The following is a 25533-nucleotide window of genomic DNA, read 5'->3' as shown; positions in this document are numbered from 1 at the left end:
AAACCATCCACAAGAGCTTCAAAACATTCTCTCTGCTGAACTTTAGAATGAACTTTTAGCTTCAAGTGCTTCACGTTTGGTAAAGCAGGAATAGATTTACCTTCCAAATCTCCTTTAAAGAATACAATCTGCAAACAAATGGTAATAAAAGTTATTTGAAAAGATATCAGTTGACTGCATAAGGAAATGACTTGTCTGGCTTCTTTTAAACATATAGCGTTCCAGTAGCAAAATGCAAGGTGATAACTTTGGCTTGTCTGACTTAATTTTCTGGGTAAAATCGCAATTATTCACCTTAACCTATTTCAATTTCTTTAACTCATCAGTAAGTTGAAGACTTTCTATCTTATAACAATATGATAATGCAAGATCCTCAAGCAAGGGGGCAGACAACCTCGACGTTCTGAATAATCTGCGGGTGAACAAAAACATAACTCAAACACAGCACTCGTAAAGATTGGAACCTTGGATTGTCAATTAAAAGGGGCAGATTTAGATTGCAACTCCTCCACATTGCAGTCAATTACTCGTTGTATCAAATGATCAACAGGAGTACCAGCTTGAAATCTTTGAATGAAACCAAAATTATCACTGGCAATAGATCATCTGAACCTCTGCATGCATAGCTTGTGCTTACGTGTTCTTGCTAAAGAATCATTTACAAATTTCATAAATTTTATGCCCTTGTCTTTAATGTCCTCGTCGTCACTACTTGTATCCTCCGATGTAGGATTAATTTCGAACAAGGAGACAGAATAATCTGATATCGGAAATGAATCCATTACAGTTAATTGCCAGGTCTTGATTTTCTGTAACTTATTAATTAAATATTTTATTTCACGTAAACGCGTTTTTGATTTTCTGTTCTTTACATGTTTTCTGCCTTCGCTTTGCCCTCCTGCCCATTGATGAGCCCAATTTGGAAAGACCATTTCCTATGGGCCTGAGAGTTCTTTGTGTCTCTCCTCGCTAATCAAGCAAAAGTTCAGAATATATGAGTACTCTCAAACAAAGGATACAATGGTAAATTGAACAAGTTTTTTTGCATGAAGATAATCAATTAATTAATTGAAAAAATAATTTTAAAATTTAAATAGAGTGAGATGGCAAGTTAACCTCATAGCTCTTGCATCAAATCTATCATAATTTCGCAATGTGACTTGAAAATGTTAATGATTTTGAAGTCTGGCAGGAGACAATAATTAATTAATTAAATTTGAAATTTGTGTTTGAGAACATATAGACAAATTAGAAATTTTCAAATTGATGGAAGTCTTTGATTTTTTAATTTATTAAAGAGTTTATCAAGCCAAAATAATTTGGCCATGTATAAAAAAAAAAAAATTTCCTTTTAAATTAACAAAATTAGTAAAAATTTTTATAGTCGAAAAATTTTCAACCAAATATACATTCTTATAAATAGAATGCAATATAAATAAATAAATAAATAAAGGGAAAAACTTATAATTCACATGCTGGCAAAAAAACAAAATGATGGAAAAATTGATAATTCCAAAGACAACAACAGAAAGATAGGTCCTTATGAACTGGTGGTGGATCCATTATGCGGTAGCTAGGCGTGCATTATCCACCTCGAAATTAATTGCCCAATTATTTTACGATGTGTTATCCAATGATTAATCACAATTTTTGTTTCACAAAATAATTTTAGAAAAATAGAAATAAATGAATAATTGGCTAATTCTTAAGTTGTTTTTGATGTTTAATTAAATTATTCCACTAACAAGATCATCCCCAGGTACATGTTTGTTTTTCAGGGGAACGTTTAAAACTTTAAATATATAAAATAATTTTTTTTGAAATTATTTCAAAAAACTTTAAATAAATTTTATAATTATATTTAACAATATATTAAATACGTTTCTGATTTCTTATATTATAATTATAATTATTATTTTAACATTTAATCTATTTATATGTAAATAAATAAAACATTCAATTAACCGATTCTAATTAATTTAGAATTAAAAAATTTGCTAATTGTATATTTATTTCAAAAAAGCTGATTATGAAATTAATTATTAGTCGCTTTTTTATCTACACAAGAGATAAAATTAACTGTTTGAAGTTATCAAATTTTACAATTTAATGATAGGGTAAAAAAAATTAGAGAACTTATTTAGAAGAATAAAACTCATATATGTGTGTGTAGGCGCAAGTGCAAAGTGTATAGAAGTATATATAAATTCACAAGATAAAATATAATTTTATTAATAAGTTAGGCTAAATTTTTATTAATTCGATATAAATTATTGAAATAAATATTTAAAATTAGTAATGTAGTATAATTTCTTCGAAATGATATCTGTATATAATATATTATTTTATTTTGGAAAGAATTGTATGAGTACACTATTACCTATCTGAGCCTAACACATGACCGTCCGATTACATGTAACATAATGCAGATTCACGCACATGGCATGGATTAGCCTATCAAAACACTTCCCTGTTTAATTTAATTTCCTTGACGTTTTTGTTTAAAAAATTTTGTAAAAATATTACGTTCAATTTATTATTATTATTTTTTTTTTTGCAAATGCCCTAAAAAGAAATTTACAGAAACCAGATTTGATAGAATAGAAAGAAAACCTCGATTTCACCAACCAACCATTTGATTTATTTTTTCTCAAAACCCTATCCGCCAATCACAAACCCTAGATTTATACTTCTCAATATTCAATATTAATAATAAGAATCCTCCGTTTTAGTATATTTTTAAACTCAAATTTGACTTCGATCTGTGAATTTGTAGATAGATTCAATATTTTTTATTGCCCACTTCTGTTTTTGGAATGGTCGAGTGCAATTTGGTTGTATAGAGCCTTTGATTTCAGTGAAAACTAAAGGTGCCCCACTAGTTTGAGGGGCCAATTTCGTTAACTGGGTCTGAACTGTTTCGCTCTCTTACCATTGTTGTTTTGTGATTTTAGGCTCCCATTATTGTTTTGGTGATTTTAGACTACTTTATCTCATAGCTGCCAATTTGGCGACTGGTTCTTGATTATTTTTTCTTTTTTAATCCATTCGTTTTTGGTGGATTTATAATATTATTGAGAATAGTAATATCGAAGAAGTAGTGTATTTTTTTTTTCTTTTCTTTTTTTCGGTTTGAGAAGGAAATGAGATGAGAGGGGTATTGTGTACTTTGAGGTTTAAGGAGAGACGATGACTGGAGGGTCACTGGGGTCTTTGGGGATTCGTTCTGGCAGTTATGGATCATTGGAGAAGCATTTTCAACAACATCAACAGAACGGTGGCGGTGCTCACTTGCCGGGTCAAATGATAGGCCGCAATAAACCTGCCAAGATGTTCAAGGAAAAGGAGAGACTCTTTCATTGGATCTGCAAGTTCGCTGGCCGCAAAAAGGTTGGAATGCTGTTTCTCTGTATCATCTCCGCTGCCGTTTTCATCTGGGTTTTGTATGTAGGAAAAGGTCTGCTAATCCTTCCATCTCCTTATGTTTTTTTATTAGTATTTTTTTTTCCTGTAATTGTTAAATCGTAACTTATGGAATTATAATGATTATGGCCCTTTCTGGGCTTTGAAGGACATGCTCAAATTCGTTACTGTTAATTCAATTTTTTCATTTTTTTTTTTTTTTGTATAGCCGCGCCTATATTGCTTGTGATATAGTTCTTGCAGCTTGAGTTGGCTGTTTGAATTGCGAAGTGCGTGCTCAGGGTTGCACTTCAGCGTTGTGCTGTTGCTCATAAAGGGGATAATAGCATTTGAACTAATTTGATAATTTTGATATGTACAAATACAGCTTTTTATATTAAAATTTTGATTTATATTCACCTGTTTTAGTCACCTTTGGATACCATTTCTCCTAATGCACCTTCCCATGAGGTGGTCTGAGTTGTAATTCGTTTGCTGATTCACCAATGAGAAGAGAATTGACACATTTTGAAATATTGTTGTTTGTTTACAGGTGAAGATTCACAAGAAGGTGATCATGTCCCTAGCATTAGTATTAGGATTAATAGCACTCTGAACAATAGCAGTCTAAATAATGAGACTGATAAAATTGAGGAGTTAGCTTTGCCTCCTCCTCCTCCTCCTCCTCCTCCCCCATCTCCTTTAACAACACCACCTCCTCCTTCTCAATATTTTCTGGGCTACACCCTTCCTCCAGGGCATCCATGTAATAGCTTCACTTTACCTCCTCCACCAGCTGATAAAAAAAGAACTGGGCCAAGGCGTAAGTTCTCCCCCACCCTCCTCGTGTTTTTTCTACTTTTTGTTTCTTCTCTCTTTCCGTTTTGGGTTTAATTAATAGTTTTGCTGGAAATTGCTCCAGTTGTAATATTAATCTATAGATGCTTCAAGATAGTAAGAGGTATTGAGTTTGTACATAGTAAACAAATAACATGATACGATTGATTTTGCTGAGATCCCTCTGTAATTTACAATTTCAGCATGTCCCGTGTGTTACCTTCCTGTCGAAGAAGCGATTGCTTTGACACCAAAGTTACCTTCATTTTCTCCAGTGGTTAAGAATTTGACATATATCTATGAGGATCCACTAAGTAGAGATGCAGAATTTGGAGGCTCTGACTTTGGTGGGTATCCTACTCTACACCAGAGAAGTGATTATTTTGAGATTAGAGAGTCAATGAGCGTGCATTGTGGGTATGTTCTCTTTCTGTCTTTGTTGATCTTATTGTACATTTTATAAGTACTGCAGATTATGTTCTTCCGAATTTTGCAAATCTACATTATATATTCTATTGGTTGTTGCCTCTTATATATTCATCGTGTATTTCTTTTATTGTTGCATTTGTGCATTAATCAGATTTGTCAGAGGAAAAAAACCTGGCCAAAATACAGGATTTGACATGGATGAAACTGACCTGGCTGCTATGGAGCAGTGCAATGGAGTGGTCGTTGCTTCAGCAATATTTGGTATTTCAATTGTTCATTTGGTATTTCATAGTAGAATTTCAATTGTTCATTTCTCAGCCTGAGCTGGCTGGTAGCTTATTGACTAATCTTATTCGTTTCCAGGAGCCTTTGATGAAATCCAACAGCCAAGTAATATTAGTGAATACTCCAGGAAAAATGTGTGCTTCTTCATGTTTGTGGATGAAGAAACAGAAGCATATTTGAAGAAGAAAAGTGGTCTAGACAGCAACCGGAAAATTGGAATATGGAGAATTGTTGTTGTTCATAATCTTCCTTACTCTGATGGAAGACGCAATGGGAAGGTAAATGCTCAAGTTTTGTTTGCATTTTTTTTTTTTAAACTTCAGATCAGATTTTATTTTATTGTTTCTCTATTTGTTCAAAATATGATAAAAGTGAAATGTGAGAATTCATTTCCTCGGCCAATGCTTTATGACATGAATGGATGGGACGATTCATATGGTTTATTGTCCTTGATTTGTGCTTTTATATGTGTCCATGTAGCAACCTCTAGGAACATTTTAAGATAATGTTTGAAAGCATATGGTATTTAGTTTCTTTTGTTAACTGATTTCATATGAGCCCTGGAATTGCTTTACATTTAATACAAGGAGGATTAATGGGATTTTGCGATTAAAAGACTGGTAAACATTCAAGACAGCTTTGGAATATGCCTTTTGACTTAGTTTTTGCCAATGGCAGGTTCCAAAGCTTCTATCACACAGGATGTTTCCAAATGCCCGCTTTTCTTTATGGATTGATGGGAAACTTGAACTTGTTGTGGATCCGTATCAAATTCTTGAGAGGTAAATCTGGTTTCTGCTCTTTCCTTTGTGCTAACTATTCTGGATTCATGTATAAACTCTTTTCAGTCATGTACACACCTTCAAGTGTGAATCCTTATGGTTAACAAGCTACATATGTTTGACACATGGTATAATTGATCTGTGGAGCAGGGGCGGAGGGAGGGGGGGCCTCCCCAAACTCTAGAATATTTTCTAATTTGCTTTATAATTCAGTACAAAAAAATTTTTTCTTCATTTTCGTCCCCCTAACTTTTGAAAATTTTATTTTGGCTTCCCCAAGTTCTAAAGTCTAGCTCCGCCCCTGCTGTGAAGTTTCAAGAATTGGATACTATGTGTTCCCTTTGCAATCATTTACCATAATATTAACCCCTGGTTATCTGCTTGCCTGACTTGTTTCTGCTTTCCAGTTCACATTTTTTTTCTTCCCTTTTGTGTTAGCATTCGTTCTACCTCTTGCTATGAAAAATGTTTTTCCTCTCACTCCTGAAAATATTGTGTTTGTTTTATTTGGAATTTTCTGGGGAGTAGTTGACAGTTGGGGCTCATGGGATTCACAAGATTCCAACTGTTTCTGTGAATCTCTTTGTTATCTATATGTAGTCTTTATCTGATATATACTTTTCTTCCATGAATCTTTAGAAGTCGAGGCCCTGCAGTTCCTCAGTTGCTTGGCATTGGCTAAATTTGTGTAATACTGTCTTGGGATGCTTGTATTTGTTGGGTTCAAATTCCAGTGTTATATGAAATTGAAGAAAAAACACAGTTTGTCTCAGAATGGAGTATGGTGGATCTTGCAAACTTTTTACTTCTCTTTTGCTTCACTCAATCCCTATTAATGGTTTAATTTTTCAGCCTTATTAGGACAATGTATTTTCTGCATTGCTTGTTTATGGTAAAGTTATGTGCTTAGGCATGGATAAAAAAGTCAAGCTGCAGGTGGTGGATTTATTATCTAATGAGCATATAAAGAGAGGTAAATGTTTGCATCTAGAGTGGTTCTTAATGCCAGCATGTAAACTAAGATGGTGTCACCAAAGGAATGTGGGGTTTTAATGGTGGCACTTCATGTTAAAACAGGCGCATTAAACTGTTATATTTTGGTCTCCTTAAACTTTTTGGGTTTCGCCACAGTCGACTTTGGTCTCCTTAATGATTTTTCTTTTGTATGCTAATCCTCAGGCACCTATGGAGAAAAAATGCCTCTTTTGCAATTTCTAGACATTATAAACGATTTGACGTGTTTGTGGAGGCTGAGGCAAATAAAGCGGCTGGGAAGTATGATAATGCCTCCATTGACTTTCAGATTGATTTTTATAAAAAGGAGGGTTTAAGACCATTTTCTTCTGCAAAGTTTCCAATAACAAGTGGTAGACTGAATATCCTTCTTTCTTTCTTTCTGTTTCATTGCAGCTTGTTAGGTTTTTTTTTTTTTTTTTTTTTTTTTTTCAGTTGCACTGAACTTCTGTCATCAATATGAGGTTTCTGCTGATGAATGTCTCTGCAGATGTTCCTGAAGGATGTGTTATAATTCGGGAGCATGTTCCAATCAGCAACCTCTTTACTTGTCTTTGGTTCAATGAAGTTGACCGCTTTACTTCAAGGGACCAAATTAGCTTTTCTACTGTAAGAGATAAGGTTCAGGCAAAAACAAATTGGACTGTCAACATGTTCTTGGACTGTGAAAGGCGCAACTTCGTGGTTCAGGTAATCGTTTTATGCATTGTTGATCAGGCTTCTTCAAATTAGAATATATTTTAAACAAGGTAGTTTGTAAAAAAAAAAAAACATTGCAAGAACTTAACAAATTTTGTTAATTCTAAATTGTCTTTTTCTCTTGTCCTGTAATATTGTCCTGTTTTTAGATAACAATATAGTGTTTCCTTCTGATTTTTAACTGATTATTTTTTATGTTACACTTGGCTGTCCAATGGGAATTTATATGTTTTATTTTGTTGTTGCATTATCATACAAAATTGTAACTATGAACTGTTTCTAGTCTTGTGCATGGTTTATCAAGGTTTCTTTGTCTTGTGGGAATTTGTTTGCTTCATTGTTTATACTTTGTTTTTCTGCATTGGAATCATAGATATGCTAATATTGTCATGGTGGTCTTCATAAAAGGTTGCGATTCGCAACACCTGCTATTTCACTGTCAGAGACATATCCCATATCACATAATCATATATGTCCTCAAATTACACTAATCAAGCACATTACATCATCATCTTCACTATCTTTAGGCTGCTGGATACACATTTGAGCATGACTTGTGACTGAATTGATGTTTCTGAAAATTATAACATACTTTTATGAAATCCTCCTTTGAAATATTACTTCCCGTAGTGATTATTATTTCTTAACATGCTTTCTCAAAGGATATTTGTATTTCTTGGTATCCCTTTTGCCAAGATAAATCCTCACGCATTCATTTCTAACCTCCCATGTTTCTTTTACCATCTGCAGAAGTACCATAGGGATGTTTTAGAGCACATGGCTCTTCCTCCTCCAGTTCATAACCTCCCATCTTTCTTTTACTATCTGCAGAAGTACCATAGAGATGTTTTAGAGCAGATGGCTCTTCCTCCTCCAGTTCATCTACTGCCAGCGCCACCTGCTTTGGTATATAAACCACCAATTAGAACAGGAGTTGAAACTTCAGGTCAAAGGGCTGTGATTATTCCAGTTCAGAAGGCAAGGCGAGGGAGAAAGTCTGGCTCTAGGCGTCACCGGAAAGTCGTGGCCGGTGTCAAGGACATTGATTCGAGTTAAAAAAAGTTTTGTTCGGGGAGTTATCATTCTTTTTCCTTCCCTCTTAACAATCGTTCATTGCAGGGGTGGAAGATTTGTGCAAGATGAGTATTGTAGTTCTGTTACCACAGAGAAGAACAGTCTCTCATTCTTTTGTTATTTCCTAGTTTTGAACGCTCCTTTTCTTATTGATTTTTTTATTGTATATATGTTATAATTTCCAATAATTATATTGTGGGTTGCTACCAAAGTCCTGAAATGTAGTAACCCATTTTGTTGTTCATTAGTATAGCAAAAGTTGTATTGTGACTCAGTTATTTAATGGCAATATTTATGCCTTCGCTCAGTGAAAATGAATCGATGCGAGTAAATTGGTAAATATATTTTCCTTGAAATTATAGCATCTTTTCACTGTGTATTGTTTTGAAAATCTTGGTACCAATAATCCATATGTCTGAGTTGAATTTATAAATAAAACATTATCTTCTGTCTTTAGTGAAACAGGAAGTCTTATTCTTGTCCTGCAATTCATTTTCCCTGGCATTTGCATGTGGAATTAATGGCTGCATCCCACCATATAACTAACCAAGTAAACTCGTACCAGTAGAAAATGTTTACCTTAGATGAGAGCTATCTCTGATTTTCACCCTAAATCAGGAAACTACAGAGTTGAAATTTAGGGCTTACCATTGTGTAGGACTCTGGAAATATGATTGATACAGTTCATATGTTTCAAAACTTTAGGATTCCAATAATGTTGATCACGATAGTTCTTTTATGAGTCTTTGTTTGCTGAAACTATTTTTGGTTTCCCAACCATATTGAAGATAAGAGATGGCCTCTATAAAGACCTTGATGGTGATGCTATAACCTCCCCCTCCAATTTTTCATTTTCTAAAATTATTAATAATTTTGTCTTAAAGAAAATTTTGATAATACTGAAATTGAAAGCAAGATTAACAATAATTGAGAGAATTATCTAGATATTACCCAATTCAGTATAAAGACATATGCGAATTAAAAAAATGGAATAGACTTTATTTGAATACTAAATAAAAATAAAAGCAATTGGTTATAATACATTAATTAATCTTTGTAAAATAATATAAAAGTGATAATTCTAGAATTTAAGCATATCACAAAAATTATTATTATCAATTTAGGAGTTATCATCAACAGTGTAAAAAAGAAAAAAAATCCAGGTTTGAATTCATTTTTAATGCTCAAAACAAAAAAAATAAATTGTGAATTTTTATTTTTAACTAATATAAAAACATTTGACGGTCGTCTTTTGTCGGCACTAATAGAAAATTGCCAAGTGGAAGACAAAATAGTTTAATGAATAGGGCCCTACGAAAAAAATATCTTACACTTTTAAAAATTGTTATCAAATCGAGTTTGTTGAATCTTCATCAACAACAAAAAAATCATGATTTCATTGTCGTTTTGGTTCTTTTCTCTCTCTCTCAAATAACCTCATCGATCAATCCTCTATACCATGCCTAGACTCTCAATCAAATCTCAACCGTCTGATTAGAGGATCATACCCAAATGTCACCACCACAACCACCGTCATCGTCATCGACATCGTCGGCCTTCTCCGTCATTTGTATCCTCCACTCTCTCATCGCCATCACTAGTGGCACTCTCATGATGTTCCATATGAAGGAAATCTACACCTTTACCCATGGCCTCGACACAGCCACCAAGCTTTTGGGCTCCACACCACATGACCAGCTCCTGATCCGGACCTCCGATTCTTTTTCCGGTTTGTTACTCTTCGCAATTGGGTTTCTCATATTCATGGTCTCTTTTGTAAAGGATCGAGAGTTCCAGTCTTTCTTCGCTAAAGGGTGTACTGTTCTTCATGTCTTCATGGCTCTGTGGAGGGTTTATTTTGAGAGAAGGGTTGATGTTTTGGCTTGGGATTGGTTAAGGCAGACAGTTGGCGATATCTTATTGGCACTCTCCTGGGTTTTTTTTCTTGTGTATTCTTGGAGAGAGAAGTATGATTAGTCTTATTCTAATACGTTATGTGAGTTCTTTTATTATTATTATTTTTTTTTTTTGCTTCTTTTTTTTTTTTTTTTTTTTTTTTTTTGAATTTTTTTTTGAATTTTGTTATGTAGTGTAATTTGAAGAGGTACATACTGCCTTACAGCAAGTTTTAGTTGGCTTTAAAAAATTGTCATTAATAAATAATGCATACATGAGTTTAGATGGATCATTGTCATTTGGGTTGTAAAGTTATGGCATGAAAATTTAGAATTTGTATTGTTAAGGTTAATTATTTTCCTGCTCAAAGAAAATCTTTACTAATTGCTTGGTGGTTTGAATAAAGAAGATCGATTTCATTGTCATCTTCATTTGGTAATTGTTTTTTGGTTATTTTAGTTATCGTTGCTACTTGCTCATGGATGAAATCAAGAACTGTCTATTTTGAGCCACCTGGGCTAAGGTGGCAATTGTGTTCGACGTTTCATTGTTGGTAATGGTAATCTCCAGTTTGCAAAAAAGAACTGGTCCCTTTGGATATGGGAAGCTCTGGCCAAAGAGCGAAAAGGAATTGCCTAGATGTTTAAAAGGATGTACTTTTGTAAAGCTTCATTTTCAATTTAGTACATATCTGGATTGGTGAAAATCCCTTGCTGTCCAGATTGTGCTTTTCTTGCAAAGAAAAGAATTTTCAGGACTGCTTCCAAGGAACCGAGACGAAGCCATGAAGGTAATTTCTATTGTTTCGTTTCCATATACTTCCCACTGGTTAATCTACCTCTGATGATGTTGAAAACATAGCAAAGCCCTTTTTCTGTTTAGATTAACTTTAGTATTTATAACACCGATTTTCAGCTCCAATTTCTGTTGGGGATTAATGATTATGATGTTTCCTACTTTCTTTGAATGCTCTACATGTTTGCTTTTAGAATCTTTATATATTCTCCATGTCAATTTCCTTTGCTCTCCTTTTAATTCTCCAAGCAAATTTAATATGGACAGTTGAGTGCAAAACTGAAACTTGTTCTTTTACTTAACTGTAACTATTTGTTAATAGGAATGTCCTGTTCTAGTCTTTTTCACTTCCCCTTGCAGCACCTAAGATTTTCTTAGCCTACCAGCTAACGTATGATCTTTTGGCAGATGAAAAACCATTGTCAAGTTAGCCAAGCTTGCTCTTGCCCTTTCTGTATGCTAAGTGTTATTCCTACAATTTCTCTCTCTTTATATCATCTATTATAATATAATGCCTTAAGTCCCTTACTCTTTTCTTCACTTGTTGTCTTTCGACCATTAATATTTTTTTCACTACAACTCATTCTACCTCTTCTCACCGGATTACCTTTCATCATATTTTTCCAGTTCATGAAAATCCAACTTCAGGTGTCAGATATAGGTTTGGAACCTTGGACAAATACAAGGTACCAGTAGATAAAATGTCTATCTATGCTCTCTCTCTCTCTCTCTCTCTCTCTCTAATCTTGTGTTGCTTTTCATAATCTGACTGTAGGGAGTGCTATATTATTCTGTTAGTTCTATGCTTTGTATGAATAAGCTATTAGGCACCCTTCTAGAACTAATTCCAGGCTGTGAGCTTGGCGTGATCAGCTCTTATGGTGAAACCCCTGCTTCAGATCTATTCCTCAGTGTTATACTACTATTTTTCTTTCTGAATCTGCTTTTCTATTCTCGTTAATTCTGTTGAGAACTTGCAAAATGCTTCATGACTTCAGGTTCTCCAGAATATGTAGAAAGTTCTTTTTCTATCACCAAGATACTCTCCATGGTCATGTGTTGAAAGAATACCAAATAGTTTTACTTCCCTGTTTCCTTGAGGAAATTCTTATAGTTAGGATCATGTTTCATTGCCATTAATCTTCGTATGAATGGAGGCCAAAATTTATTGTTGCATGTTGTGCTGATACAATCCATATGATGGTGGTGAGAATAGATGTAAGATCATCAGGAGTCGAAAGTTTAGGCCACCAATTCCAAGTTGATGACGCCTTGTACAAAGCTTGAAGTTTCATACTAAAATAATTCGACTCAGGATCTCAATGGTGGACCATATAAGAAGGCCATCAGAGGCACAAGGATAATCTTCTATGGTTAGTCGTATCCCTTTGGTTCCTGTTGGGTCTGGTTTTACATAATCTACATTAACACAACAAAATTGATGCCAGTTAGCTTGAGCAGCTTTTGTGTTACTATTGCCTAATGTTCTGAAGTTGATGAAACTAGCCATATTATTTTGCAATCTAAAATTTAGAAGTTCCAAATCTTAAGAGTAAGATAATACCTTCTATTTAGATCAGCAGGAAGGGCATCCATGTCAAAACGCCCGTCTCGATAGACTGAGGCACTAATATGCATAATTTATTTAGCTGGGGCGAAAGAGAATTCAATGATTCATCCAGCATTGATGGGAAATCCACGGGCTTGTGCATTTATTTCTAGGGCGTATTGCATGTGTGAATGGAGAAGCTTGGATATGGGATTCATTTTGCTCAATTTCCTCTATGCAAGCATGTACGTGCAACCTGTTCGTTTCATCAGAGCAACTTTAGGCTGTTTTTTGCATAAAAGAAAGTGCAATATTTTATGTGTATGTTACATTGATATTTTTTATTGAACATCTGCAGTATGGAAAAGCAACTGCAATACCGCATGCCAATGTGATGAACAAGTTGATGAAGACCAGCATCACTGGAGCATACATGGGCTTTTGCTAGGAGCCAGTTGGTGGTGGCATTTACAGGAGTAAGAAGCTGTTTTGATGGGTGATTTCGATTTACTGATGGAGGTCGAGTTTCTATAATGGAGTTAAAAAGAAAATTGTACGCGTTGCACATACGCTTTTCAGTTACAGGGGGTCTGTATACAAGATGCAGGATCGTCAATCCTAAGTAGTTCCATTAAGTACCGATTAACTGTGTTAATCTTGTTATGCATTTAGAATTAAGTAGGAGATTCATATTCTACTGAGCTGTTAACATGTGGTGTTGTATTCATTTGAAAATCAATACATGGAACCCAATGTTAATTGGCATATGATTTAGATTGCTTCACAAGAACCGACCAAGGAGGCCAAAATGTTGTTTTAGTTCCATTTCTCTAGCTTCTTTCAACCCTGCTGATGCCTAACAAGTTATATACCTGCTGAGTCCGACAAATAATAATGATGAAAAAATTTAAATGCTTTTATTAATTTTTTTTTTCTACGCATGAATGGTCACTATTAGGATTTTAGTATTGTTTGTTGTTGTCACCTCCAATCCAATTAACCTCAAGTACTACCGCAGATAGTTAAAAGGCCACTCAAACTAAATCATGACAGTAGTCACCACTTACACATCAATTCAATTCGATTCAGAAACCTTAAACAATCACCGAGAACACATAAGAAACATTACATGATCAATAATCTCTCAATCACCATTTTTATGCTGTATTAACATAAAACTATTATCCCTTTTATATTCAGTATCATTCACGACCTTCAAACGCCCACAAGCCTAAATCAAAATTTTAACGTCTCAAATGAAAACCATATGCTTAAATAGCAAAATAAAATACCAAAAATGTATATCGCAAGACCAGTCAAAAATAAAAAAATAGAAGGAAGACTGCACTTGGTAAGGCAAAGAAAAGGAGAGACCCAAACTAGTATCGGACGACATCCTGAAGGCAATCATAAAAATGAGCTATCTTGATCTTCTGTCTGCCAGAGTAGATTGCCTCTGCAGATCCTCCATGCTCACCTTGGGCTGCCATCTCAATCAACATATATAGCTTCTTGATTGGCATCTATATAGTGAAATCCAACAGAAACAAGATTAGAATGAGTATCGATGCATAAAAATTCCTTCTCCGAGGAAACAAGATTGGAACAAAAACATTTTCAAAAACGATAATAGGATTACGTCATTCAGTGCTTCAGCAGCTGCATCAATGTCCTCTTCGGCAAAAACATTTAGTTGTTTTAGTACCTGGGGAGGGAAATGGAAAAATCTACATTAAATTCATATTTTGTGAAGTATTTTCTCAGTTAACAGTTAACTGAGAAGCCGATCATATTTGTAGCATCCATCTAGGATCAAGAAAATCAATTACAAAAGAAACCACACACAATATATCCAAGGTATCCAAGAGCAGTTCACATATATTGCTAGCAACAATCAGATATCTATCATGAGGCACATTCCAGTGACAATAAAGCCATTGCCAGCTCCCATGCTCAAATATGTTGTGAATTTGTTAGAATTTCTGAATCGAGCTAGAAGCAAAGAAATTGCCCTTAAAAAGCAAGTGGCAAAAAACACTATTTTTAATGAAGAAACACCACTTGACCATCAACATCATAGTTGCAATGTAAAACCACATAACATTTTTCAAACCACCAAATAAGCCTTTCAAAGATTTTAAACTTCAAGATACAAAAGAACCGAGGAGTTTTTTCTGATTTATAACCAATGGTTCAATGTAGTACGAAAACTAGACTAAAACAGCAAGAGTTTGTAAATGACAGGGCTCTAACATTAACAAGCACATCAACCAGCACCCTATGATTCCCTTGTACAGTTGCATAATATAATGATAAGGAAATGATACTGAGCAGCAAAAGAAGTGAAAACAAGACTATGAATGAACTGTTTACCTTCTTTGCATCGTCTGCCTTCAATCTGGGAACATGGTAAGTTACAGAGAAAGAATCGCAAATGCCAATTGAATCTAAAAAGCCGACTTCACTCGTGGTTCCTATCACCAGAAGTTTCTTTCCCTGAATGTATGGTTCAAAAGTGTGATAATTACAGGTTCGGCAAGATCAGAAAAACTACCAAATGACATATAACACAAAATAATTTAACAAAACATAGCAGATGAAAGATATATGCACCATAAAAATACGTAATAAATTTCATTATATGATCATTTACTGTCCTGAAGAGAGCTAAAAAGAGAAGAGGTTCACCAAGAACTACTTCGAGGGAAGTTATCATTAAGGATATATGGTCTTTGGATATTAGTGAGGATATAGTTATGAACATAATAGAATGGAGGCAAAAGATTTATGTAGCAGACTCCAGTTAGTTGTTCCCTATTTTATGCTTTGTCTTATTTATTAATATATCAAATGATTTTAAAATTTCCCCTTCAGGAATTTTTTTTTTTACAAAAATATTTCAAATTATCTCCGCTACTTTGCTTGGCATCAATATTAACTTGATGAAAGCGGATATTAGAAAAAGAATGACATGATAAAAAAGCACAATTTACATTTCTGACCATTTCAAGGGTCCCAGGTCCAATGTTGACACAGAGAGATTGAGACAGAGATATATGGTATTATACATATAATTTAGTCTAACCCTAAAGCCTAGACCAATTTCTCTCCTCCTCCTTCCATCATCTTCAAAAAAAAAAAAAAAAAAAAAAAAAGTTAAATAATGTGTGTGTGTGTGTAGAGAGAGAGATAATATCATACATGAAATTCAATCTAACCTTGAAGCCATGAGGAATTCTCTCTCTCTCTCTCTCTCTCTCTCTCTCATTTTATTTTAAATATAATTAGCATGGCACGCATTTCATGCGAGAGTCATGTCAGAACAATTATTTATTTCAGCCACAAAGGAGACATGATCATGAGATATATAACAGTCTTGCAAATGCAGCCAAAAAAAAGCAAGAGAAATTAAACCTTAGGAGGGAGGCGTTTGAGGAGAACCAACAATGTCTGGGAAATCAAGTTTGAAAAGCGCGGGCCAATGGCAACATACTCAAGTAGTCTACACAATACATAGAATAACATTTATCAACACACTGAACTAGGGAACAAACAAGTGATTAAGGTTAATGCAAATTCAAATTCTGATTTAGAAGAATATACCTCTCAATATCGTCAAGGACTATAATGCTTAGTGGTGACTTATATGCATCCTCAAACACCTATTAAAAAGATGAAGTTATAAACATTAGACAGCAAAGGCCTTAATGAGCATCATACAAAAATAAACCAAGAAATCTATATTATTGCCAATTTGCAGTAGACCACTGCTGTCTCTGTGAGCATCAGCATAGACATTTAAAGAAGTGAAATGTCCAAATTATAAAAGGGAAAAGAGGAGGGGCCAATGGGAAGAAGGAAAAAACCCTAGATTCACTAGACCTTAATTGCCAATCAACAAACCTTAACAATCTGAGCACATTTAGTGCTTTCATGAAGGCCAATCATTGATTCAGCCGAAACCTACAAAATAGAAACAGAAACTCCGGAAGTTAGAAACAGATAACATATTAACGGAACAAAGGATTCTTGAAATTATGAACAAAATATAGGGCAAGAGCTTACTATCTTGACATATGGAAAATCACTGTCAATCCCAACAGTTGCTGACATTGCTGTTTTACCACTGTCCAAGATTATTTTATTAGAATCCACAGTTCATAAATTTTTAAAAATTACAAAAAAGTTAAAATAAATTAAAAATAAAATAAGGACCTACCTTCCACTTGGGCCTTCCAGAAGGCAAGTTACAAGTGGACTTCCTTTACTAACTTTAACTTGCTCCACCAGTAACATAGCTCTTTGATAAATGTGCTTATGTCGATCACCACAATCCACCATGCCGTTAAGTCTAGAAGTCATGTTTGTGGCAAAATTCAGTCATCGACAAAGTTTCACTCTTTCATTTACAGATATAATATATTTTAGTTTAGATAGAAATTATTTTATCCATGCAGTGCAAAACAAAGAATTCAACTCCATATAAATGCCCAGAGCTTTAAGTTCAAAGCTATGATGTTCAGAAGCTGCAGTGAGATTCACATCACACCAAGACTGATGACTTCTTGAAAGCCGGCTTCGAAACATGTTAAGGTAGTTCTACTAGATTAAACCATTAGTAAGTGGACTTTTTGATGCATTTAAAGCTTCAATTATTTTTTACTCTACCTGCATCGTTCAAGATCATCGGTGGAAGCTCCAAATGCAGGAATAATTTCTTGGAGTGCATGTAGAAAATCTTCCATTGTAACTTTAATGCTTTCTTCATCCACTGGCTTGGTAAGGTCATCCATACTTAGTTGTCTATTCAAAGCAAAAGATACTGCACTTTTGACAACACCTTCAAGTTCTGCTCCACTATAATTCTTGGTCCGAGCAGCTGGTACAGAAAAGCAACTTTGTAAACAAATCCCATCACTGTCTTTACATTTGTTACATCCCCAATGTTACTCATCTTTTTATAAGTAATTCAGCTCAAATTATTGTCAACATCTTCAAAATTAAATGAAGAAACTTAAAAGGATATGCATGGTTGAGGTTTTGAGGTAATCACTCACATCCACTGATATGACAGAGGCCCAATTAAAAAGTCACCTTAATAACATAAGGTTCCCTTCCAAGCAGAGAAGGCCTGTTCAAGAATAACAATTTCATACATGGATAATTGCTTAGTATCCTATCATTTGCCAATTCACATTAAATCAATCCATGGGAGACTGGGGAGTGGAAACTAGCACAAATGAATTCAACTTTTTCCCTCCAGACCAACTTTCATCAACTTGTGATATACACATCCAGATCTTTAGGAGGAACTTGAGAGATGATGAAAGATATAAGAAACTACAAGCAACTTTACACGATCACCCATCTGCAGCACTAACACCTTTCCCATATGTCCTGAGACCCCCTCCTCAAAAGGCTATTTTATTTTCAATAGTACCTAAAGGTTGGAACTTCTGATAATCGACCATCTCTCACATAAATCATAAGAATTTTAATACCTTAACAGTTCAATATCCAAATGAACACATAGGGTAGTACTATAATTTAACTAAAATTTATACAAATCCCACAATCATGCATTAGGATTGCATACCAAGCTCTTGAAGGTTCACATCAGGAGCAAGAAAAGAATTCTCTTTCATCTTGTTTGTATGAATTTGAAGAATCTGCAAGCGGCCATTTTCATCAGGAAGGCTTATCTCAACTTGAACTTCCAATCGTCCAGGTCTACAAACCATCAGGTTCAAAACGTTCAGTCATATATTAAAGGAACGTGTCAAATATTATTTGTAGCACATAGATCAGTTTGTTAACTCCAGCTAAACACATAAAAAGTAAGGAAATAACAATAAATTAGTTAATTCTTCAATTGCAAGAAAACAAAATCCTTGCTCAATGTACTAGCAATTTATGATCCATTACGCACGCTTTATCTGACTTGTCATTGATCCCCCATGAGAAAGGACAAATAACTAAAAGTTCTTAATAGACTTTCAACTAAATACAAACTCACTTGCATTATTATTTGACACTCACACGTAGATGATGTTAGAGAATTTAAATACAACATATAAGAGTTGAAAGAAAGAGAATAACCTCAAAAGTGCTTCATCAAGCAAATCCTTTCTATTGGTCATTCCAATAAGTAATACATTATTTAGAGACTCCACGCCATCTATCTGAAACACAAGTAACCTTTTACTCATTCTGAGTCTGACATCACAATCCACAAACATAGAGTACAACAGCCAGTTCACAATGCATTTACACACTCTTTACTGACCTTTGTAAGTAACTGGTTCACAATACTGTCATGAACTCCTGTGCCATCTCTTGTTGATCCTCTTGACTGCAATATAAATCAAAGGCAAGATTTACGGCCTAAAACACTTAGATTTGCAGAGCAAACATCCTCAAATCCAACATACATGAATGCTCAAGATCTTATGGTTATAGTGAACACTCAAAGAGCATTGTTTTCATGGGCAGCTATGGCACCATGATTTCTAATAGAAGGACTACCAAAAGCAAGTAAATTTCCAAATTAGAGTTGCCATATAATTAGGAATCACAAGCTCAGTCAAATGAAGAATGGTTATTTAACACAGCATAGTGAAAAAAATTGTAGTTAGGGGCAAATGTAGTAGTAAGATTTTCAACAGCAATTAATTAAACAAAGCCACCAAAAAATTAGAAAAGTAGGTGATATTTCTGATTTCACAAGCATTTGACCTAATTTTAATATAGATGTGAGAATTGCATACCTTACATATAGCATCAATCTCATCAAAGATTATCACGTGCAAATCACTTTGGTCACCTGAAGAGCAAAAGGATGAAATGCCATTATCATCAAGGAAACAAAACGGATGGCTAAATTATACTTGACTGATAAGGTCCTTACCACGTGCCCTTTGATCATTTTCAGCATCAGCAAACAGGTCTCTAACATTTTTTTCAGTTTCACCCACAAACTTGCTTAGGACTTCAGGACCATTAACAATCTAGCACAGTTCAACAATAAAACATTATCTTGATTGTCAGCATTAAATAGTAAATATAACACAAAAAGAAGTTTTTGTTCCTGCTAGAAAAAAAGTTGCATGTTCAATCAGGCAACCAACTTTCATACATGATTGCAATTAATTATCCCAAATAAAAGTAATTGGAAGTGGAACCATGCATTTACATTAATAACCAACTATAATACGTTGCTCATAGGAAAATAGCAAAGATATTAACCATTTCAATGTGCCTGAGAGCCACATAAACAGGATTAGCAAAACAATGATTGCCATACGACTAGTCCAAGATATCATGAAACCAATTTTACAGAATTCGCCAAAAATTCATAGACAAAAAAAATAAAATGAAAGCCTCTTGACTTTTTAAAATAGAAGAAGAACAATATTGCACTTTTTAGATGACACTAGCCCCCAAAAAGATACAATTTACTTTCTTTTTTTTTTTTTTTTTTGCCTTCTATTAAGTCGAGCATAAAAGAAGGAAAAGTCATGTTCAAACCTTTGGTTCCTTCCCATTCAACATTTTCCCAATCTGACGAGCCATGAGAGTTTTTCCTGTGCCAGGAGGCCCATAAAGCAGCATGCCCTTTACATGCTTAATCCCCAATCTAGAAAATCAAGTGCTTCATTATTATTAAGAACATAAATGTACATTCCAAGGTGCAGATGCATATAAATTGAAGAATTGGTCTTATTACTTGCTTGTCACATGTGGTGGAAAAACTCTGGAGGCAAAGGCTCTTCGAAATATATCTGCAAACTCTGCACTCAAGCCTCCTATACCCAGCGACTGAAGATTAAACTCCTTGTGTCTAAAAATGTTACTACTGGCAGCTTCTCGTTGATTAACAATCTGCATAGAACAAATCAATAGCTCAATAAAGTTAACAACTGGATGAGCAAAGAGTACAAAATGTGTTCTGTCACATTGGGTCATCATACCAAAATGACAAAAACTAAGTTGAAATGAAGATAAGCAGTAAGAGAAGTTAGGAAAACAAATTCAACTTTTGCAGATGTCTATCATAGTATACCATCACAAACACATCCACTTCCATTTAAAGTATGCATGTGTTCATCAGGTGCAAATTCTATAAAAACTAGGATTGTACTGTTTCATACATTATATAGAAACTGCTGTGAGAACATAAGGCTTGAAACCATTACAAACACATAGAAAGTGTTATCAACAATAAACATAGGAAAATAATTTGATTTCCCATGCATGTAAAAGGTGAAAAGAAAAGGCGTGCCAAGTCCAAACAAGAAGTGATGAAAAGGTGGGAAGGAGCATGCATATCCAGGTCATACCATTAAAATCCACAACTGTAACTTTTGCCATCTCAAAGTTGCAAAATCTAGAAATAAAGTATAGAAGAATATAAAGTAACAAATGTGTGAAGAAAGAAAAACGATAAGATGAAAATATAATCATTAGATGTTGACCTTGATGCCACTTGAATTTGATGCTTCAAAGATAAAGTAAGTGTCACTTGTAATCATCCCTCTTTCAAGATCATTAGATCTTTCTCGGCCCTCTACTGCTGCTTGATTGACTGTAAAAATATAATTATTTCCATGATACTCGAATGATACTCTTTGCCCAGTGGTCATAACCTGCATAAGACAATATCAAATTCCATAACTACAACAAAATATGCCCCCAGATTAGTAAGAAACAGAACCAGGATCAAAACGGATCAGAATTGAATATTGAAGTCTGGTAAGTTGAATCTATGTATAGAGAGAGGGGGAGAGGAAAAGGGAGGAGGTTATAACATCACAAGAAGATTACTCCCGGTCTTATCAACCAGTTAATTCCAACTGTTCGAAAATGTGATCATATCCAATCCTCTATTTTTTCCTACAATTCGATTGTTACAGCCAGCTACGGCTAGCTTCAGAACATTCATTTTATGTGATAGGAAATGGGCAAAAGCAAAGCACAAACTCATAATTTCGTTACATCTATTCATAATAAAAAAAATCCAATTATGCTTTTGGCATCTTGATTTTTGGACACGATTGTTCTTTCATTTTTCTTCATGTTTGGCAATGATGTGATATGAACACTAAGCAATCTGGATAAGCAAGGACATGCACCCACATTCTCGTAAAAGTAACAATTTTCTAACTTTACCAGGCAACATCCACATGAAATTACAAAACTTCAGTAATCCAAATGGTTCTGATAAAAAGTCTAAAATCTTTAAGGAAAAAAACAGGAAATGAAGTCATATTCAGCCAGCACAAGCATAAGCAATGCACAATGGATATATAATAACTCACCTGGTTAATGAATCTTTTCCTGAGTTGGTTGGCCAGTAAAATAGCATCTACCTGCATAATCATAAAATTCTTTCAATCCAGTTAACCTATGTTATAACAAAAAAAAAAAAAAAAAAAAAAAAGAAGCAATATAAAATCTGGATACCATGGATTAATTTTTTTTTCCCTATAGAGAAAAAGGACAACATCGTCATTCCTCAAACTACAAATTAGAAAACACAAAAGGAGAAAATGAAAGAGGCTGATACACTGCATACCTGTTCGTTCTTAGTGCCCTTTTTCACAAATTCCAACTCAAGTGTCAACAATGCGAGATTAAAATCATCAGGAGGGATAAACCTAACAGGTTCATCAAAAGAACAATTAGATAATCAGAAACCATAAAAAGGAGCAGGACAATGAAGGAATTAGATAAGGTATCAATGTAACCTGCTGACAGAAATGGAGTCTCCAGAAGAAACTCTTGCATGCCGACGTTGAATAGCATTCAGGGCAATATGACCAGGACGAATGTTTTCATGAGGAGTAATTCTTTGTTAAGGACACAAAATGTAATAACAGCTGTAATGGATAGATTTTGTAACAGTTATAAGGGGTAGATTAAATGTTATTACAACAATAACTAAGCTTTTATTCCAAACTAGTTGGTATTACTAAATGACTCCTTTGTTTTCATTCCACTCACTAATGCAAAGAAGTAATAGGTCTTTGGGACAACTTTACTCCATGTGAATCTAGGTTTACCTCTTCCAGCTTTAACACGCTCCACTATCTACAAAAAGGGACAAATGGGAGTCTAAATAGACCAAATCATCTCAGAAATCCTTCTTTCATTTTATCTCTAACTTGTGCTACTTGCACCTTTTGTCGTATGTAATCATTTTTAATCTTGTCCAATCTTGCGTACCATCTTAACATCTGTATTTGAATTTTTGCAACAGTTATCTTATAAATATGTTGGACTTTCAAGGACCAACATTTACTCCAGTATACCATCGTAAGTCTCAATACTGTTCTAGAGAACTTGCCTTTCACTCTGTAAGATATTTTCCTATTGCATAGAACACTTGTAGCACTCTTCCAATTCATTCATTCTATAATTTAGATATTCATTTGTCTTGATCTCTTCTAAAATAGTAAAATACATAGCCTAGATATCTGAATTGACTGCATTTAGGCACCAAAATACTATCAAACTTGACCTCAATTCACCTCCATTCTTCTTAATGGGGCTGAGCTTGAAGTGCATGTATTTTGACTAACATATGCTTAACCTAAAACCCTTGTTCTCTAGAGTTTCTCCATAATTCCAACTTTCAGTTTATTTCCTGGCTATTTCATCGACTAGAACAATATCATATGTGAATAATATGCACTGAACATTATCTTGTATTAACTGGGGCAAACAAGTGTAGGCTCAAGGAGATTAAAATGTTACCATAATAAATAAATTACATGATTAAAACGCATTTCAAATATGTGCTATGCTTCTCCTTCAATACTGAATTTGATTGAAGTGTTGCAAACACCTCAAAACCTAAATTTCATTTACTTAGAACTATTAAATTTCTATGAAAAATGTAATCACCGGCAGCAATTAAACCTAATAGCAGTATCATGATTACATAAATTTTGAATTTCACCAAATACGGTAATTGGCCGAATATGAAAATGTAATTATCAATATCATAAGACAAATGTGATGGCATTGAGTCTCTGAAAACAATTATGGACAGCAAAATTTTTATTCTCAAACCATTCAGACAACAAAATTGATCTCAAAATAAAAACTCAGATTCTAGAGGAAAAAAGAAAGAAAGATATTCCACGGCTGAAATGCAGATGATTAGGAAAAATGAGAATGCGCATTAAAGGATATGAAAGAGATAGAACAAAGGAGTCGCCGATCAAAGCCATGAAGAGCTTGGTTCCAGGGACAGCGAAGTTGTGGAGATCGGTTGCCGAACAGTACGCGAGGTTGGTGAGGGCGAGATCCGGCGATGGTGTATTGGTGACGATCATCGCCGTGGGTGCAGACCCTGACCGGCCCGCCATTTTTTTCTTTTTTTTCTGGTTAAGATCTGTTTAGTTATTTGGGAAAGGGAAAAGTAAACTATATAGCTGGGTTTCCTTCGAGTTGAAGAAAATGAAATTGTACTGGTCAAGTACTTGAATCTTGCGCGGGAGAGAATTGCAATTGGCCAGGAATTTGGATCGAATCAGTAAAGAGTAAGATTTTCATTTAACGCTCATATGACCGGCGGTGTCATGGACTCATGGTTGCGTACTTGCTTTGGGAATTGGATTTGCGCCAAGGTAGGCCTAAAACCAAGTCTAGAACTGGAAGAGAACAGGTCGGACCAATGGTGCTGGGATTTCAATTGATTATTTTATCTTTATGCAGGTATATTTGGTGAGCATTCGATTCAATTGGATCACCCTAACTGAAAAATCGGACTTGAAAAAAAAAAAAAGTAAAAATGAAACCGAACCTAACAGCGTAAAGAACCAAATCAAAATAGTTTTGTTTTATTAATAAAAAATGGAACTAAATAACTAAAATCACAATTTTTACCTTCCAAAATAAAGCAATTTAACTGAAAATTTGAACCTATTATCTTTAATTTGAATTTAGATTCGCATATTTTTTTATAAAAATCAAATATTCAATCTATTCTATTATCTTCAGAGAAGCACGAACCAAATTCCATTAACTGAACTTTGAAAAATAAAAATTAAGCCAAATCATTTTTATTGAATAGCCCAACTAAACCAAATTGAATAGCATTAGTTAGATTCGTAAGCAAATATTGTATATAAGTAAGTCTTTTATGCAACACTAAATATTTTCATATGCTGTCATGCATAAAAAAATAATTATATATATATATATATATATATATATATAAATAAAATAATAGCATACCATATATTGTCAACCAAAACCAAAACTACATGAAAAAAAATTTATAAGATAATCGGTTTATGTTTATTAAATTTGATTTTTTTGGAGTTCATCAAGGTGATAGAATTTTTTACCGCGATAAGGTGGCACTCTATAGTTGGGTTATATCATTTCCCTTGCCTCCGTAAAGAAAGAGAACTAACTAATAATGGGGCAACGAGAAATATATAGAGTATCAAAAAAATATCGACTAAATCAAATAAAAATCAAAACCCATATTTTGATTATTAAATTGAAGCTAACTTATAAACTCTCCGGTATCAAATAAATTAGTATGAAAATACTCATAAGTTACTCGAAATTGATTTATGAAAGTAGTTAAATTTAATGCTAATTTTTAATTAAATTCAAATAGTTCCTTTCAAAAAATAAAAAATAAATTGAAATAGTTTCACTAAAGAGTAGAGCTGAATTGAATAATAATTTACTAATTCGATCTCAATTTTTTTTCTCATAAAATATATTCAGTTGGGAGAGAAATTTTTGATA

General features: G+C 34.1%; 3 protein-coding genes and 1 pseudogene across 4 annotated transcripts; 2 read left to right on the top strand and 2 right to left on the bottom strand.

Moving 5' to 3' along the window:
• The first annotated feature begins 2565 nt into the window (after window positions 1–2565).
• LOC105649546 (strawberry notch protein (DUF616)) lies at window positions 2566–8878 on the top strand. Of its 2 annotated transcripts, none has more exons than XM_012236218.4 (9): window positions 2566–3457; window positions 3956–4225; window positions 4443–4656; window positions 4820–4929; window positions 5032–5231; window positions 5632–5735; window positions 6915–7102; window positions 7240–7439; window positions 8199–8878. In XM_012236218.4, the coding sequence occupies exons 1-9, from the start codon at window positions 3190–3192 to the stop codon at window positions 8502–8504; spliced, it is 1860 nt and encodes a 619-aa protein (XP_012091608.1). In that variant the 5' UTR covers window positions 2566–3189; the 3' UTR covers window positions 8505–8878. The 2 variants fall into 2 exon arrangements, with proteins under 2 accessions (XP_012091608.1, XP_012091609.1); XM_012236219.4 differs by having other exon boundaries at window positions 2567–3457; window positions 8280–8878.
• Window positions 8879–9879: 1001 nt separating this feature from the next.
• On the top strand, window positions 9880–10843 carry LOC119369041 (uncharacterized). The gene has a single exon (XM_037636534.2). The coding sequence runs from the start codon at window positions 10035–10037 to the stop codon at window positions 10497–10499; it is 465 nt and encodes a 154-aa protein (XP_037492462.1). The 5' UTR covers window positions 9880–10034; the 3' UTR covers window positions 10500–10843.
• Window positions 10844–11999: 1156 nt separating this feature from the next.
• On the bottom strand, window positions 12000–12809 carry LOC149492318 (linoleate 13S-lipoxygenase 3-1, chloroplastic-like; annotated as a pseudogene).
• Window positions 12810–13825: 1016 nt separating this feature from the next.
• NSF (AAA-type ATPase family protein) lies at window positions 13826–24459 on the bottom strand. Its single transcript, XM_089716193.1, has 21 exons — window positions 23960–24459; window positions 22509–22605; window positions 22337–22418; window positions 22080–22130; window positions 21237–21407; window positions 20489–20643; window positions 20290–20398; window positions 19670–19769; window positions 19530–19585; window positions 19049–19114; window positions 18862–18944; window positions 18359–18492; window positions 17431–17641; window positions 16982–17113; window positions 16828–16888; window positions 16666–16725; window positions 16366–16424; window positions 16177–16264; window positions 15136–15258; window positions 14402–14467; window positions 13826–14285 (listed from the first exon to the last, which is right to left on the bottom strand). Exons 1-21 carry the CDS (start codon window positions 24132–24134, stop codon window positions 14142–14144), a joined length of 2223 nt encoding a protein of 740 aa, XP_089572319.1. The 5' UTR covers window positions 24135–24459; the 3' UTR covers window positions 13826–14141.
• Between the last annotated feature and the right edge of the window lie 1074 nt (window positions 24460–25533).

This window comes from Jatropha curcas, chromosome 11 (assembly GCF_041381405.1).
Source record: "Jatropha curcas cultivar XTBG-Jc1 chromosome 11, XTBG_Jcur_1.0, whole genome shotgun sequence".
NCBI classification, from domain to species: Eukaryota; Viridiplantae; Streptophyta; class Magnoliopsida; order Malpighiales; family Euphorbiaceae; genus Jatropha; species Jatropha curcas.
This window is presented reverse-complemented; position numbering and strand designations above follow the sequence as displayed.

What these genes read in the sequence shown, in the direction of transcription:
- NSF (XM_089716193.1), bottom strand. Translation starts at nt 24,134, where the DNA reads ATGGCGGGCCGGTCAGGGTCTGCACCCACGGCGATGATCGTCACCAAT. An exon ending in AATGTGCTCAGATTGTTAAG is followed by an intron (nt 16,425 to 16,665) that starts GTTTGTTGATTG and finishes TCTTTTTAATAG; the next exon opens with GTGTTTGAGGATGCATATAA. An exon ending in AGGCAGACGATGCAAAGAAG is followed by an intron (nt 14,468 to 15,135) that starts GTAAACAGTTCA and finishes TTCCCTCCCCAG; the next exon opens with GTACTAAAACAACTAAATGT.
- LOC105649546 (XM_012236218.4), top strand. Translation starts at nt 3,190, where the DNA reads ATGACTGGAGGGTCACTGGGGTCTTTGGGGATTCGTTCTGGCAGTTAT. An exon ending in CGTTGCTTCAGCAATATTTG is followed by an intron (nt 4,930 to 5,031) that starts GTATTTCAATTG and finishes ATTCGTTTCCAG; the next exon opens with GAGCCTTTGATGAAATCCAA. An exon ending in ATGGAAGACGCAATGGGAAG is followed by an intron (nt 5,232 to 5,631) that starts GTAAATGCTCAA and finishes TGCCAATGGCAG; the next exon opens with GTTCCAAAGCTTCTATCACA.
- LOC119369041 (XM_037636534.2), top strand. Translation starts at nt 10,035, where the DNA reads ATGTCACCACCACAACCACCGTCATCGTCATCGACATCGTCGGCCTTC.